This window comes from Seriola lalandi, unplaced genomic scaffold (genome assembly GCF_002814215.2).
Source record: "Seriola lalandi dorsalis isolate HSWRI2012SDOR001 ecotype SW California unplaced genomic scaffold, Sedor1 jcf7180002054945, whole genome shotgun sequence".
In the NCBI taxonomy this organism is placed as follows: Eukaryota; Metazoa; Chordata; class Actinopteri; order Carangiformes; family Carangidae; genus Seriola; species Seriola lalandi.
Genome location: NW_019525496.1, coordinates 2,565,032 through 2,578,214, shown reverse-complemented (window position 1 = coordinate 2,578,214; position 13,183 = coordinate 2,565,032). Strand labels below are relative to the sequence as shown.

At 41.9% G+C, this 13,183-nt stretch overlaps 1 protein-coding gene across 1 annotated transcript; it reads left to right on the top strand.

The window, feature by feature from the left end:
- Window positions 1-206: 206 nt before the first annotated feature.
- On the top strand, window positions 207-11,284 carry angptl2b (angiopoietin-like 2b). Its single transcript, XM_023394148.2, has 5 exons — window positions 207-690; window positions 5,562-6,466; window positions 8,586-8,779; window positions 9,727-9,997; window positions 10,085-11,284. The coding sequence occupies exons 2-5, from the start codon at window positions 5,587-5,589 to the stop codon at window positions 10,282-10,284; spliced, it is 1,545 nt and encodes a 514-aa protein (XP_023249916.1). The 5' UTR covers window positions 207-690; window positions 5,562-5,586; the 3' UTR covers window positions 10,285-11,284.
- The last annotated feature ends 1,899 nt before the right edge of the window (window positions 11,285-13,183 follow it).

The window sequence follows — 13,183 nt, the reverse complement described above, 5'->3', positions numbered from 1 at the left end:
TGCTTTAAACAAGAATGTGTTCATTTTAAGGGAGAGGGGGAGGCTCTCGGCTCAATTTGTCTGCCTACTGAAACACTGCTTGAGGATTTCTCATCATTTAAAAGCACCAAGGAGAGGGGGGAGAGAGAGAGAGAGAGAGAGAGAGAGGGAGGGAGGGAGGAAGAGAGAGAGGGAGGGGAAGAGAGGTGCAGTTGAGAGAGACAGCCTCTTAGAGCTGTGAGGCAGAAGTGATGGATTCAACCCACAGAAAAGTGACAGTCTTCTCCTAACGGGCCACAGGCAGAACATAACCTGCCCCGGACACTCACCATTTCTCAGGAAACTACCTCCACCATCCACCTAAAGTTACTCGTTGTCTCTTGAAAGTGCTCCAACTTTTTTCAAGTGGATTTTTTTTTGAACAATCAACTCAATGTTTGCTGAAGAGTTTCTGGCAAGTTGAGCTTCTGCTGGGCTAATGACGGTCTTTTAATAATAGCCTTTAAAGCACAGCTACCTCTTCACTGGTGGAGTGAACTGAGGTGACAAAGAGTGAGTAACTAGACGGGCAGAGCACAGAAGAGGGGAGAAGAGGACGCAGGGGAGCAGCTTTCACACTTGGGATGACTCTCTACCAGGAGAAACTTCAGTCAGCTCTGGCAGGAGGGCAAGGCAACTGAGGGAGCTTCATCAATACTCTACACTTATCTTGTAAGCATTGTGTAACCTTTGACTTGTTCATATATTTATCTAATTTATCTTATATTGTTGGCTTATTTAACAGAGACATTGCAAATATACAAAAATAATTCAATTTTCTGCTTTGATCAATCATCCGCATTTATAACAAATAATCTTACAGAGCAAATGATGGCCTTTATTAGCGAGACGCAAGTTGTTCGTGAGCTCAGAATCAGTCCGTCCAGGGACCTTTCTAACATGATGGTGGAGAAATTAATTTGTCATTTTATTTAACTGACTGAAGTCAGACTTTGGCTGTTCCCTCTGTAACTGCTGCACTTCACATGATGGTTTTGTTTGATCTTGAATTCAGCAGCCGTCATGCAGCATCTGTTATCCAACTCCCTGTTTGGAGCCATTCTACTTTCTGATGACTAACCAGACAGATGACTGATAGACTTGGTTGAGGAGGGTTAATTTAGCGCATGGGGAGGCTGGAGAGCAGGCTCTCTAGGCAAAGCGCCTCTTTGCTACTGATAAAGCACTCCGCTTGTCAAAACACAGAACCCTAAAGGTGTAAAATAAGTGCACATGGCCAGTGAGGAGGGTGTCTAGAGGATGGTGTAAAGCAATAGCCCTGAGTTATACATGCTGACAGAGATTTCTTTTCTAATATCTAAAAAGCACCATTCACTTCTAAAAAAGAAAAACAGATAACCTTCAGGATGTTCCCCTGGGCTCAAGAGGACAGGGAAGCAGGCGGTTGAATCCCGTCTTTGTTTCTGTTGCCAGGGTAGTGTTTGGATAAGGGGGCTTTGAGGTAGAATGCAGGAACTTATCGAAACAATTCCTGAGACCCCCTGCCTCCCCGTCTGACTCAGATCACAAGTGAGGTACAACGCTCGGAGCAGAAAGACACACGGAACCAAACCTAAATTTGAACAAAAACTTAAACTCTCCTGCTAAATGGAGAGTCAAAATAAACACTGTCCTGTAGCATCAAACTGAGCAGGTAGTTGAGGTTAATCATGTTCCAAAATTCATGTTACACGCTTACAAAGATTACATGCTTGAGGAAAGAATGAGGTCACCCTCAAGGTAAAGTAATAGTGCAGATTACCATGAGCAAATTGAATTTGACTCTGATCCAACACATATTGGGTGTCATGCAGGAGACTCTGCCAGTTCTCAGCGGAGTTGCCGCTAATTTGAACATGCAGCACAAAACCGTCCTGCAAAGTGTCCGCTTCTTTTTTGGCTACTGACAAATTAGGTGCTTTGTAGTTGTGTTGTAATCTCCTGCTGTGGATGATGATGATGTGATTATGAAGCATTCGCACAGAAAGTAGGACACTGAGAATGAATTGGGTCAGTAGATACAGTGCGTCTTATAGGTAAGGCGCGGATCAGGAGTAGTGGTCCTGCGTCTAGAGGGTCTAGCTCTCTCCGTCTGCCACCGCCACTGACTCTCCATGTGTGTATGGCAGCTCACTCTAATGAGGTGACGAAGAATGCGAGGAATGCCATGCTCACGCTGAAATGAGAGGGGCTGGGGAGCGAGACATCAGCCAGTCTGAGCAGGGCTGCCCACCTTCTAATTAATATGTGCTGAGCACGACCAAAAAGGCTGGAGCGCAACACTGGTCAGAGACACGCTGACCCACCCGCTGCACCTGCCTATCGCACATGATTTAACATCGAGTGAAATCCAGAAGGAGGAGTCATGTAAACACAGACTTACCACCTGAAGACAGTAAAACCAAAACATTTTGGTGTGAAGCAGACTTGAAGAAATTACCCGAGAGGAGCTGCCAATCAAATTAAGATCAGAGCGGTTATTCTCTGCACTTCCATCATTTGTCTTTAGGCCCTGAGAGGACTCAGAACACTTCCATTTTTTACATAATTCGATCTCTCAATGTTTCTGAAATTAAAGCACAGAACAAATGAATAGTTGGAGGATCGTAAAAACGAGGAATCATGGAATCCTCTCGTTGAACTAAGTTGTTCAGAAAAATTGCACGGGGAACTACTTTTTGCAGTACCGTATTGTCCAAATAACACTTTTTATGTTTTTGGGGAACTTTTCTTTGTAACCTTGAGCGTTTTAACACGTAACTCTGTACCGTTTAAGGTTTTTAACTGGACTTGATCTGCTTAAATTTTAAAACAGGGGCGCTCTAAAACTTTCGACTGGTAGTGTATATGACACTTCTCAACACCAGCTAATCACTGCAGCTATTGGCCGGTCAATAGCAGCTTGTTAAAGTGAACTGATGTTGGGACAATAATGAGCTGTGGAGGCTGTTAACAGCAAAGTCTGAGGAGGAGGAGGCTTTCTGTTGTTCCCTCTGGCAGACTGTGGATGGGTTAATAACAGGCTGTCTGTGCCGGGGCAGATGGGACTCTCCCCAGGTCCCTGGGACACTGAGGCCAGCAAGTGTTGTTATTTGAAAACATGCATTAACCGAAAAACATTCAAAGACACGCACATACCGCATACGCTCACACACAAGCACACATTTCATCACAAGCTGCAAACATTTTCCCTGCAGCTTTGAAGTGTAGTGAAGCCTAGAGTAGGAGATTCCGGGCTAACGATGTCCAACATGGGACTCCTCAGCAGCAGGGGCAAATCACACAGTATTTCTCAAAGACAGAGCTCATGTTCCAGGGGGAGAAACCGCAGGAGCCACTGGCCAAATACAGTCATCAGCACATTACAAGGGACAGGCTCTGGGCTGCTCTATTATGCTGGTGTGAGCTTGTAAGATTATATTATATTCTTAAGGGCCTATTCTATAAGACCATTTCAGTTTCATTTTTAACGGATAATAATCATCTTTTTGCATGGTGTGGAAAAATGTTGGACATTACAGTCTCTGCATCAATCAGCATTTGCTGAGGTGACGTCATACAGCCAGGCTTTGTTAGCAGGATTAGTACCATGAAAGATCTCTTACTGTGCAGACAGAAGCCAGCTTCATGGTAAATTTGAAACAGAAAATATACTCTTCTTTAAGCTTTTTTTCTAAATTCACATTCCAGCTGAGGGATACTTTTAGGTACCGCTTTAATAAAATACATGGAAGAATCAGACCTTAGTGTTCTTCTGGACAGTAGGTAATTTTTTTTTCTGGCCAGGTAAACTATACTAACAAAAAGTCCGACAGGTTACACAGAGTACAATGTGAAAAGGCACTTTTTAAAATTTTTTTCACTAAGAAAGTGTTTACACATTCTATTCGAGACAGATAAAGCCAAAAGGGTCGAATGTGCCAGGGGTCATGTTCTTGGAGAGCGCTGCATTTCTCTTCTCCATGTCTCCAACCTAATGTGCTGGCAGCACGCCCGGATTAACAAGACAAAAACATTTCTGCTCTCTTCCCAATTTTGTGCTCAACATTATATGGTAGATTATCTTTCACACTGAGATAAGATATAACAAATGTGTGAATGCGTGAGGGAAGCCCTAATAAGATCGGCAATCCTTATGCGGCTCTTCAAAACCAAGCCAATATAGGCCTCTCTATAATGCTTTCTGATTAGAAAGGCCCCTCCTGACTCTGGGGAGGTGTTACACAGGACCCCTCTGTAATCCAATATGCAGCAGCTTTCAATTAAGGTGCCCCGGGAGTTCAAGGCCTTGTTATCCTTACACAGGAGTTACATTCTCCTCAGCACTGAGTGGCATCCCCTCCACTTCTAATAACACCACATCATCTTCATAAACTGTCTGCACTTATTTTTCTTCTAAAAATGTCCACATCGTGAATTCAGTTAAGCATCTCACACTCATTAATTCTTGAGGAAAGTTATTGGTCATGCTACAGGGTCCAGTTACAGAGCAAAGAGAATTTAAGAGAGAATTTAAGAGTAAATAATCTTAAACAGGAATATATCAAAGATTTAATCAGATTACCATCATTATCCGAGACAGATAATGATAATGTTATGTAACATCCCTAATTAGATGAAGTAATCTTTTCATCTAACAGTCAAAACAGAAACAGACATGCTCAAAGTTTATACATAAATGATGATTAATTGCCTTTCAGTGCCTGTATGCAACTTATTTCCCCCTTTTGGTAAGGAGTATGATAGGACTGATGCAACACAATCAATATTTAAAGCAGCTTCATGAACAGCATCATCTGGTAGTGCCTCAAATTTTCCATAAGCAAAAGATGTCCAGGCCTGCAGAAGGGATCAGATAGGAGTGTTTCTTTGTGTCAGGGACAAGCAGTGGCAGTCTCCCAAAGAGAACATGAGCCAACACAGCAAACTAAGATAAACACACTCCCCTAACAGCAATGTAACTGACTAAAGAGATCAGCACATCATTAAACAAAAGAAATATTTTTCTTAGGGCCAGTGAGGGGATTAGTAAGTTTCAAACAGCATGTACTGCATGTATTTGATAGTGGAAAGCTGATTTAAGCAAACCTGGATCAAGCCCAGATTAATTAAATGAATTATACTTAAAAGCTATTGGGGAAAAAGTAATATGTGCTCATGCCGGCATTGATAAGTCCAGTGTAGCAACCACGAGATTCTTGATTTATGTATTACACATGAATATATGCGTTTCCTGTCATGGAAAATCACAGCCGCTGAGGCACTTCCTTTCAGATCTAATCTTTTTCGGTAGCCCATATTTTAGGGAGCTGTAATGACCTCCAGCCCTGCTTAGGTTGAGATGTGTATACATAAGATGTCTGTGCCTGCCTGCTCCTGGCAGGTAATGAAGGATAGGACCAGTGTATCCTGATAGACAGCCTTCTTCTGGTCTCAATCAGCATGGCTGTGAAGGACTCCATTGTCAGAATGCATGCAGTTATGAACATTTTCTTTCACTACTATACAATCATGTTCTCCATTTTCTTACTCATTCTCCTCAGGCTTTGGTGAGTTGGATATACACTCATGGAGACCCCTTCAATGGTCCTGCTGGGGCTCCTTCTTGTTTATGGACTAGCCTGTGGTGTCCAGCAGACTCAGGGGAGTCCATCAGACAGCAAGCATGGCAGGGACAGGACCCAGGAATTTGAGAGCAGTGAAGATGGTTTAGAGAAAGAGTTTCTCTATGCTGGAAGGAGCAAGCGTGCTGCAGCTGACCAGCAGCAGGACAAGTGCTCCTACACTTTCATTGTGCCTCAACAAAAAGTGACTGGAGCCATCTGTGTCAACTCCAAGGAGCCGGAGGCCATGCTGGAGAATCGGGTCAACAAACAGGAGTTAGAGTTGCTAAACGTGGAGCTACAGAAACAAAAGAGGCAGATTGAGACCCTGCAGCAATTGGTGGAGGTGGACGGAGGTATTGTCAACGAGGTGAAGCTCCTGAGGAAGGAGAGCCGAAACATGAACTCCAGAGTGACTCAGCTGTACATGCAGCTGCTCCATGAGATCATCAGAAAGAGAGACAATGCCCTAGAATTGGCTCAGATGGAGAACAAGATCCTGAACCAAACCTCTGAAATGCAACAGCTCACCAGTCGATACAAAGATCTCGAGCACAAGTACCAGCACTTGGCTTCTTTGGCCACTAACCAATCAGCTCTTATTGCCCTGTTGGAGGAACAGTGCCAGAGTCGCCCTCCCCCTCGTCATGTGCCCGTCCCCCAGCCACGGCCTCAGCCACCTCCTGCATCACCACCCATTAACAAGCCTTACCAGCCACCTGCCCTTCCACGAATTAACAACCCAATCAGCAACGAGATCCAGAGTGACCAAAAGTCCCTACCGCCGCTACTTCCAACGATGCCCACTGGCACACACAGCCCCTCCACCACTGACAAACCCTCTGGTGAGTCTAACAAAGTCTGATATGCGCTTTTATTTTATGCATTCTTACCAAATGCACCAGTTGCCATCACAGTGGTCGCAAACAAAGGACTGTGTGTCTGAGTTAACTATCGTGAACCTTTTAATCATTAATCAAAAGACAACACCAAGCACCCATTCTTCCAGTCATAGCCGATTTAAATAAGTCCCACGTATTCCCAAAGCAAAGGGCTCTCGGTGAGAACAGACATCCTGTTGTCTACTGCCTTTTGAGATGCATATCATCTAATTGCCACGATTCAACCCACATAAAAACACAAAGCATATTAGCAGGGCAAATACATGTGCCTAAATGGATGGCTGGATCCAAGCCCACGGGCCTCTTGAACACATGGTAGTGGATGATAAAGCTTTAAAATTGATGTGAAGGGTGTTTTGTGGTATCAGCTGCAGTGAATAGTCTATTGCTTTTCCCTTTCATTAGAAGACTTAAGTTTTAAAATGGTGGAAAAAAGATCAAAATATTCCCAACATGACTACTGGCAGCTTTTTCCATTGACATACTGTGCTACTGCTTGCCATTTCCACTAGGCTGCATGTGAACGGTAGCCTTTGTATGGGATATTTGAAAGGAGGCAAGTAATTTCCTGCCCACAGCCATGCAACTAACACCCCAAAAAGTTACATAAACCCTTAACACGAACAGAGCGCTCCACACAATGCAGGGCCAGAGAGAGGAAGAGAGAGACCTGAAAGGGCAACAGAGAGAAACAGAGGGATGAAGTCTATGAAAAAGGGGAGGGGGTAAAGCAGGAACAGAACGAGATACCGGGAGTCGGTGATGTCATTTGTTCCACCAGGCAAGATTCAGTCATATGTTCCACCAACGCAGCAGACTTTATCAGGCAGAACAGGGCAGGGCAGGGCAGGGCAGCTCTCTGGATTGTCTCTGCTCAACAGAGACATTCCTGAGAGTAAATGGATGGCAGAAAATGGGCCAAAAGACAGGTATCATCCACAGTTATTTCATAAAACCAAGAACAACCTTGCTATTGAGACTACTGGCTAGTCACTTACGCCTCTATGTCAGCTGAGCAGGACCTCATGACATGTGTATAACAAATGAAGTGCTTTGTTTCTTCTTTCATATACCTCCTCTGTCTCAATATGGCTTGCAAACTGTCCATGCCCCCTTTCCCTCACCTCTAACCCTTTGTGTGACACCCCCCCACCCCCCCACCCCCCATTCTCTTTTGTGTTTGTTTCCATTGTATTTAAACACCCAGACCAGTTGGCAAACCAAACAAGTATGAAATCTTGAGAACTTTCACAGCCAATTGAAGCAGGGGAGCCAGTTGCCCCATTAGTGTTTTTCCATATCTATTAGGTTTGGAATTTGGGGTAAAATCATAATGGCACACAGGCAAATTAGGTTTCACTGATTTGCACCATAAAATCCAGGAAAAACAATCCCGATCTTGCACAAAATCTATCTTTTAGAATAATGGAGGGCTGATGCTGCATCATTTTCATCAACATTACTCTGTTGAGTTTTTAGTTAAGTGTTTTTTCGGCTGTAAAAAAGAAACACATCTTCATAATTTGCTCTGGAGTCGATCCTGTTACTTCACACAACTCACTGTAATATTGGAAACAAAATTCAACAGACTTACTGGCAGAGAAGTGCAGCTTATGACAGAGATTTATAAGCTGTTCTTAAGTTCAGTCCCGGAAATCCTCTCTTCAAAACCTGATGTGAAGTCTTGAAAATTATGTGTCTGTATAATACAAAATATGAAAACCAAAGTGAAAGTAAGTAAAATAATAACCCTGCACTGTAAGGCATTACAGATGATCGAAGGTTTTTGCTCCTGTTTCATCATTCAGTAGTCAGGATTCCCTTTGCCCTCATGCCAGTGTTTCTTTTGGCTGCACAGCCGGCAGCCATTTCCCTTATGAGAGGAGCAGCCAAAGTCAATTCTACTGTTAAAATGAAAGCCTCTGCTGAAAAATGGGATTCCCTATGACAAAGCATAACAACTCTTTGTGTCATTATGACTTTTTCTTTATTTCCCTTAACTTTTAAGATACATTGCAGCTGACTGGATTTTTACAGGTCATGTTGTCATCTCTCCGTTAAGGTCCATTTAGGGATTGTCTGCAGGCTCTGGAGGATGGCCATACTGCTAGCGGCATGTACCTGGTGAAGCCAGAGAATGCCAACCGGCTTATGCAGGTGTGGTGTGACCAGAGACATGACCCAGGTGGCTGGACTGTGATCCAGAGGAGGGTGGACGGCTCTGTCAACTTTTTCAGGAACTGGGAGACGTACAAGGTGCGACAAACCTCACACTAAATCAAGGACCTCATAGTTTGGAGGGAAGCTGGTGGCTTATGTAGGTTGTCTTGACACTAACCAGATGTGAACCATAATGAATAGGTAATTGTTAAGTTTTCAAAGTGTCTGATGTAGTTCAGTCACTGCCACAGTCTTATGACTCATTAATTCCAGCAACATCAGTTGGTCTTTGTAACATTACTTCACACTAAAATAAATGAGGAAATATTAGACTTATATGTCACATTAGTTGGTTTTGTCAGCATTCCTAATGTGTCCTTCTGAACACTGCCTCAGCGGGTATCTGATAAAGAGGGCTGTGGTGAACATTATTTTTACAAAGAGGATCTAATTTTCTTTATCTTTTGAAAGGGGGAACCCCCTCTCACAGGAAAAGTAGTTAATTGGTAAACAAGTGTTTGCAGGCCAACAATTCACAAGGTCCTGATTAAATCTTAGCTAAGAGATCCAATGGAGATATTTCCATGACTTTCACAAAAACCTTTAAGCCACATGAGATCTGAAATTGCATTTGTAAACTTATCAGAAGGGGTGTTTCCATGATTCAAAGCATATGTAGGGTAAGGGATACCACAAACCAACTTACAGTATGACCAGAGCCAGAACAAAGCTGAAAGACAGCATCCCGTATGTTGGATTACATACTATTATCCTGCTGTGTTTTCAATAACAAAATAACAGTGGAAATCTGGACACCTGATGCAAGCTATAAACCTGACTCAGAGGGTCCATTTATAATAATGTTCCTTGACAATAAACAACCTCATAGAAGAGCTAAACTCATAATTATCTCCAGAGCACGGGCAACGACCCTGAATCATCCCCCAGACGTCCAAACTAACTGTTCAAGGCTTTTCAAAGAGCATTCACAAAGGATTTCTTAATCGTACTGATAATGTTTTTCTTATCACTGCACTTCACAGCAAGGTTTTGGCAATATTGACGGCGAGTACTGGCTGGGTCTGGAGAACATCTATTGGCTGACTAACCAGGGGAACTACAAACTGCTGGTCACGCTGGAGGACTGGTCTGGCAGGAAGGTTTTTGCAGAGTATGCCAGCTTCAGAGTGGAGCCTGAAGCCGACTTCTACAAGCTGAGGGTGGGCCGTTACCATGGCAATGCTGGAGACTCCCTTACCTGGCATAACGGCAAACAATTCACAACACTGGACAGAGACCATGATGCATATACAGGTAAAAACCTGACAGCTTAAAACCAACAACTCAAGCGATGTTAATGCACGCAGCCTGACTGTTTTATTTATTTCCCAATCTTTCTAGGCAACTGTGCCCACTACCAGAAGGGTGGCTGGTGGTACAACTCTTGTGCCCATTCAAATTTGAATGGAGTTTGGTACAGAGGAGGACACTACCGCAGCCGCTACCAAGATGGAGTCTACTGGGCCGAGTTCAGAGGAGGAGCCTATTCCCTAAAGAAAGTGGTCATGATGATCCGCCCGAACCCAAACACCTTCCACTAAGCATCCAAGGAACACATACTGTACTGTATCTCTCACTAAACAAAAACCATTACAGCTCCTCACATCCAAGCAAACTTTATCTCTTTTGTTTAATGGAGTGGCAACAGAAGAAGCAAGATGACAAAGAGAAAGATGATGCTGAAAGTGCAATATCAAAACAACAGGCTGATCATGTCAGGTACCTCCTGACAGTTCAACAGAAATTGTTATATAGTTGTCTGTACCATTTGCCCTTTTCCGTGACTCAGTAAAGACATGTGCTCATTGCTCAGGAGTTGTTTTGAATACACTGCCTATGATACATCACAATTCTGCCTAGTTGACAGTGCTCTCATTTTATCCGAGTGAGAAATACAATGTGAACCTAATTTGACATGAGAACAGATTACAATAATTCAGTTCAGTAGTTTCGATAGGAAGCCTACAATATATATTTAGTATGTATGTAAAGTTTTTTTTTTTTGTTTATTTTGCAGTAACAAACAAATGAGGTCGACACAGGAAATGTATCCAGTGACTTTTAATTTCATTCTTAAAACATTCTTCCAATGTATAATTCATAATTTATAGGAACAGTAACATTTATTGTATAATACAGGGTTGATATGCAGGCCAGTTTTGTCAATTACAATAAAATATAGGCTACTGTAAAAAAAAAAAAAAAATAGAGTCATTTTCTTTTTCTAAAATAAAGCCAAAACTCTTCATACCAATAAATGTTTACGTAACATTTAACGAATCTAAGAACAAATTTGACGAGGTACATCTCTTCAAAGTCCTGTTTTTTTTTTCAGTACTTGTTTTGAAATCTTGAATTGCTTCAACAGGTATCCACCAATTTGCTTGTATGAACCAAGCGCTGTATTTACTGTATAAATTTAGTGGTTTGTTGATGTCAATAGATCCAACACATTGCGTTTGTACATAAGATATTTTGTAATATAATGTATTAAAACCTGTTATGTCACTAATAAGTTGCAATAAAATATGTACAGCTTAAGTGTTTGTCTTTTTTGTGTCTCTTGGTATAAAGCATAATAAGTAAAGTTAACAGCAGCCATAACAGCTTCGAGCTGAGAAACATTTATCTGTTTTCCTAAATAGAAAATAAGAAAACATTTGAAAGGTTGTGAATATGACTGACATAACACCACATACTTCTAAAAAGTAAGGTGTGACACTAAGATCTTATATTTCTCAGGTATCTCTCATAAGTTCAAGAGACAACAAGAGACCCACTATTACTGTGACTCTGATGCACTTGTTTATGCCATATCTAAGTAAAACATGAATGAACAGTGTGAAGGAAGTATATGGAAGTGTATTGGAGTACTGTAGTATAGTGCAATATCTTTATTTTTTGCTTTAATTTACACTAGACATTTAACAGTTTGTGTGGAAAATACAAGTAAACCATTACAATTTCCAAGCGCAGTAGTAAATAACATTCCATTATGAAAAAAATACATTAACTGTGACTCCTATCACAAAGAATATGTTATGAGAGCTGGCTGCGTAAAAACGTGTCTCAAACACTATCAACTATCAATACTGTTATCAACAGCACAGTGTTTGGGTATAGAGTCAGCGCACCAAAGCATGGCAAATGCAATGTGACAGGCCTGTTAAACGAATGCATTCAGCAGCCCCCTCCACTGACAGCAGAAACCACCTTTACTTCACGATGTGTCAATGGCATTTCCAAAGACAGCTGGAAAATGCAGCAAAAATGACTTCACACTGCAATGAACCGAGCTCCATTAACGTCATATTTTGTGACCAGACTTGAGCTGGAGAAGGTTTAGACAGTTGAGAGAGCATTTGAAATCAATTTAGCATGAATTCCTGTGATGGACAACTTTGAAGACAATGTGAGATTGTCTAAAGAGACCAATTATCAACAGAGGAGAACATGTGCTATTTAAATCCTCTCACTCCAAATAAAACCTAACATACCATGTTAGCATTTTGTACTGCCAAATGAAGATGGATGCTTATGTGATAGTAGCCAAAACACTTGTGTTACATTAAACCGACAAACATTGGCCGCTGAAACTGGCTCATAAGTCAAAAGCTAAAAAGCTTTCTTTCCTGTGACAAAGAGACTTTGGATGGGACAAAGGAAGACATTCATCACTGTGAGTGTCACTCTTGTCAGCTGTGTTTTTACTAAAGATGGATGGGAGAGTAAATTGCACTTTGTAACAAATCCTTCTGTCTTCCAAGATAGGTCAACACTTTTGTTTTTTTATAGCGATTACATCTTGAAACCAGTATAAGTCTGCTTTGTCAATTAACCTGATTGTGGTAAAACAGAGGACGGTGTTTCATCGTCTCCATAAACAGAGACGACAGACTCTTTGGATGCTGTGTACGTCTGAGGACTCACCACGATGGAAAACCTTCAGTAAGGGTGGCCTGTGCAGCCCCCACTCCTCAACCAACATGGAAAACCATGAGCTGACACAGTGCTCACTCAGCACAAAGAGAACCGCACTTCCTGAGCGTTCAAACCTGAACCTTCGAAATTGGCCTGTATTGTTGTTTCACATCTGCAAAAGTCCATGTCCTTGTACTTTTAATAGAACCATTTTTAACTTTCCTGTGCTCCCACGAATCCTGTTCACTCCACCTTTTGAGTACAAGTAGTCATACCATGAGAGACAACTGTACAAATTTTTCATTAGGGGAGCTTTAACCACTCACACTTCATGCTTTCACTATGAGAAAAATGCAGGCAAGGGATTAGACATGTCACATAATTTATCATTTATTGTTAATTATTAAAAGCTCTACCAAATATCATACGTGAACTGGGGTAGACACTATCCACCTAAAAACAAATCACACCTTAAAAATTATATATGACCCTTGGATAACTACTTTAACATCTATCTGA

What these genes read in the sequence shown, in the direction of transcription:
- angptl2b (XM_023394148.2), top strand. Translation starts at nt 5,587, where the DNA reads ATGGAGACCCCTTCAATGGTCCTGCTGGGGCTCCTTCTTGTTTATGGA. An exon ending in CACCACTGACAAACCCTCTG is followed by an intron (nt 6,467 to 8,585) that starts GTGAGTCTAACA and finishes CTCTCCGTTAAG; the next exon opens with GTCCATTTAGGGATTGTCTG. An exon ending in AGACCATGATGCATATACAG is followed by an intron (nt 9,998 to 10,084) that starts GTAAAAACCTGA and finishes CAATCTTTCTAG; the next exon opens with GCAACTGTGCCCACTACCAG.